The sequence below is a fragment of the Manis pentadactyla genome, chromosome 16 (assembly GCF_030020395.1).
Source record: "Manis pentadactyla isolate mManPen7 chromosome 16, mManPen7.hap1, whole genome shotgun sequence".
Lineage (NCBI taxonomy): Eukaryota > Metazoa > Chordata > Mammalia > Pholidota > Manidae > Manis > Manis pentadactyla.
The window spans coordinates 46,193,154-46,196,932 of NC_080034.1; the positions used below are offsets into that span (position 1 = coordinate 46,193,154).

General features: G+C 39.2%; 1 protein-coding gene across 1 annotated transcript; it reads right to left on the minus strand.

Annotated features, from left to right (window-relative positions):
• Positions 1-229: 229 nt before the first annotated feature.
• Positions 230-1,205, minus strand: LOC118923353 (putative olfactory receptor 1F12P). Its single transcript, XM_036907053.2, is given in 1 exon segment — positions 230-1,205. A coding segment is annotated over 1 exon segment (942 nt). The 5' UTR covers positions 1,172-1,205.
• Positions 1,206-3,779: the final 2,574 nt, after the last annotated feature.

Genomic DNA, 3,779 nt, shown 5'->3' on the forward strand with positions numbered 1-3,779 from the left:
TGTTTATTGTGATTTTCAGGGACTTTGTATATACAAATATTTGCCCACAACAATACCATTGGGAGCTCAAATGGATAAGGCTGTGACTATGTCATTCCTAGAATTTGTAGCAAATTTAGGTTACTGCCAAGTTTAATTAGGTATTTAATAAGAGCTTTATAATTATTATTAGAATGAAAATGATCTCTTAGAATTTGCCTCCTGTTGAACTCCTCTCAGTCAGTAAAAATCACTGGGAGAAGATTTTGCTCTGGCCTAGAGCTTTCTTTAAAGCTCCCTTCAGCTCGTTGTTCCTTAGACTGTAAATGAAGGGATTCAACATAGGGGCTACAACCATGAAAATCAGTGATGCATCTGAGTCTTTTTCAGTTGAATGGCTGGATGAAGGGCTCATATAGACCCCTGTGATTGCTCCATAGAAAACAATGACCAAGGCAAGATGAGATCCACAGGTGGAGGAAGCCTTGAGTTTTCCTTAGGCGGAAGGGATTTTCATCACAGTTGAGATGGTGAGACTATAGGATGTGAGGATACACCCTGAAGGTACCACAAAGATCAGCCCTACCATAGCCAGAACCATGAACTGATTAGGACTGGTGTCAGAGCAGGATAGAGGGAGGAGAGAGTTGATATCACAGAAGAAATGGTGGATGACATTGTTAGAGCAGAAGTGCAGATGGGATAACATAACAGCATGTAAGAGAGGGTTCAGAATGGCAATGACCCAAGGAACAGCCACCAGGGAAGCACAGAGGTGCTGGGTCATAATAGTGGAGTAAAGCAAAGGGTGACAGATGGCTGCATATTGGTCATATGCCTTCACTGTGAGAAGGAAATTATCCATGTTGGCAAACATCATACAGAAATACATCTGAATCAGGCAGCCAGGATAGGAGATGGACTGACTCTGTGTTTCAATGTTTAATAGCATCTTGGGAACTGTAGCTGAAGGAAGGAAAAGGTCTATCACAGACAGATTGGCAAGGAAGAAATACATGGGTTTGTGGAGGTGATGGTCTGATGCAATGGCCAGCAAGAAGAGTAAGTTTCCAAACAGCCCTGTTGAGTAGAGACACAGGAGAAGTGCAAAAAGTAGCACCTGCTGTTCTTGCCAACTTGAGAAGCCCAGGAGGAGAAATTCAGAGACACTGGTTTGGTTTTCTTTTTCCATTGTTTGGATAAATCTGCATGGAGACCCAGAGGATAAAATATTTTTGACAGAAAAAAAATGTTCCTTTTTTATTTTTTATATATTCACCTAGTCTAGTCCAACTTAGTAAATATCTTCTCTTTAGGTCATTCTACCTCCTCTGTGGTGCTCTCTCCCACGCTTCACTGGAACTTGGGTATGCTTTTCCATTTCATCAATGCCCTTTCAATTATTCTGTCTTACCTCACCTCATCCAAGGTATACAAGGGATCTATCTCTGTACATCTCCCGTCACTAGGCAGAGATTCTTTTCCTACTTGCATTGCTGGTATCAATACTTGCACATTATGCATTGTGTGTGGCTTCCTGACAACCGCATGTTGGGACAAATCCATGAGTCTGACACACTGAATGACTCTGTGCCAAACATCGAGATTTAAATGAGAAACACTTTTCAAATGTTTGTCCAACACCATATGAACCATCCTACTTAAAAATCAGTCAGACGTCTCCCACTTAGGATTCATAAGAAGATAAACTGTCTTGTGTTTTCAAGATTCAAGGAAAAATAAGTAACATGATTGACAAGTGTAAAAGGTTAAGACTCCAAAAATAGTTTACATGAGTACTATGAGCAACATAGGAAAATATTCACAAATAAGTTAAAAAGTTATATAACACATATAGTTATGTAATACATGTATATAAGACTAAAGGAGAAGACAGAAAAATTTATGTCAAAATAGAGGGCCAGATTTAAAAGGCTCCCTTTTAATGTTTTGTAGTGTTTTAAATAAAACTACTGAAAAGAGGTTCATGTTTACTACTAAAAAGAGGTATCATTATTACTTTGAGTCCTGCATTTCTTGGAGGAGCAGAAAACACACAGTAATCCAAGATAAGAGTTCCTGATCCATGAAACTTGGAATCAGATTGTAGAGGGAAAATACTATCATGGAAAATAATCAAGGAGACAAATGTTCACATACACAGATGAGCTAGTTTCAGAAAAATGGAAATCTCTCTAAGAGACAGTAAAGATCCTGGAGAGTGTGGGCTCTGCAGTTAGCCCACACTGAAACCAGACCCCATTATTTGTGGGTTAGGTGACCAAGTCACTTAACCTCTCTAAATCTTGGTTTTCTCCTATGTAATAATAGTATCTACCTTAAAGGTTATTGTGAAAATGAGATGAGTTAATGTTTGCAAAACTCTTAGCAAATAATGATTACTCAATAAATGCAAGCTAAATCCAGGAAGAGGTAAATCAGGTTTTTTTCCTAGTCTCCAGTGGTCGCTTTAAGTCTTATCTTCTCAAACATCTCACTTCTGCACATCTCCTGGCATTACTTCCTTTATTTCACAGAGAAAAGTAAAGCCACTGTCAGATGCATATGCCCAACTTCCTGCTACCAATGCAGACAACTTACCTGCATCTTTATTCATCCTTCCTTTTTTTCCCCTTCCATCTTGTTAAAGCAGAAGGAATATCCTTTTTTCCCGAAAAGGTTAACTCACCCTTTTCCACTTCTCTGGAACCTCACCAACCTTTTCTGTAACTTGAATGCTTTGTTGGGCTCATTCTTTCAGCTGAAGTCTCTTCCACCTTTGGCATCCCTTTCCAAATCCATGTCTACCTCTGTGCTTCCTTGACTCTTTCCCCCACGGCACCACCTCTCATGGAACTGACTTCCTCATAGCCGAATTATTTCTCATCTCATGCCAATCTGTCTACTGCCCCAACTACTCCAATGAATTGCTCTTTCAAGTTTTCATGAAAAAACCCAAAAAACAACTTCTCAGTAGTTATGTTTTTAGACCTCCTTGAATTTTCTCCTTGAGAAACTTTTCCTCTTTGGATTTATTTTCAGATTCCCTCCAGTCTGTCTGGCCATTCCTTTTCAGTTGCCTTTGCAGAACTTACTTCCTTTGCCTGCCCCATAAATGTTGGTATTTTTCTGATTTTTGTCTTATGCTTTCTTTTCATCCTACACATATTCCTGTAAGATTCCATTAACTCCCATAGCTTATATGCCAATTCCTCCCAAATATATTTATCTAGTGCAATTCTCTCTCATCTCCAGATTAATCTTTCCAATGGTCTTTGGATGTTTCTTCTCAGATGTCACAGACAGCCTATATCTAAAACTTCCCAAATTGAATCCATCATATTATCTTCCCTGCTCAAAGATTGTTCTACCCTCCATGTACCCTTTGTCAATAAATGGTATTACAATCTATCCAATTGTTCAAGAAAAGAAAACTTGGGAGTCAGCCCAGGACTTCTCTGTCTCCTTTACCTATCCATCCAATCAATTATTAACCCTTGTTGATACTATTTTTTGGGAGTTAGAATATTATTATTAAACAAATATAATTTTAACATCTACCACAACTAAGGCATTTTTCTAGGTTCTGGGAAATAATGGTGAATAAAAGAGATGTGGTCCTCTACCAATAAGAGAAAAATGGTATCTATCTTTAAGGAGCTTTACATCAAAGCCAGAAATATTGCTGTCGGGAGCTGGTCCGAACGGCCAGCTTGATGACACAGTCTGGGCAGTCAGATGGAAGGGACTGCACAGCGGCCTTCCCAGAGGAGCATCCCCAATATCCCTCCTGCTCAAAT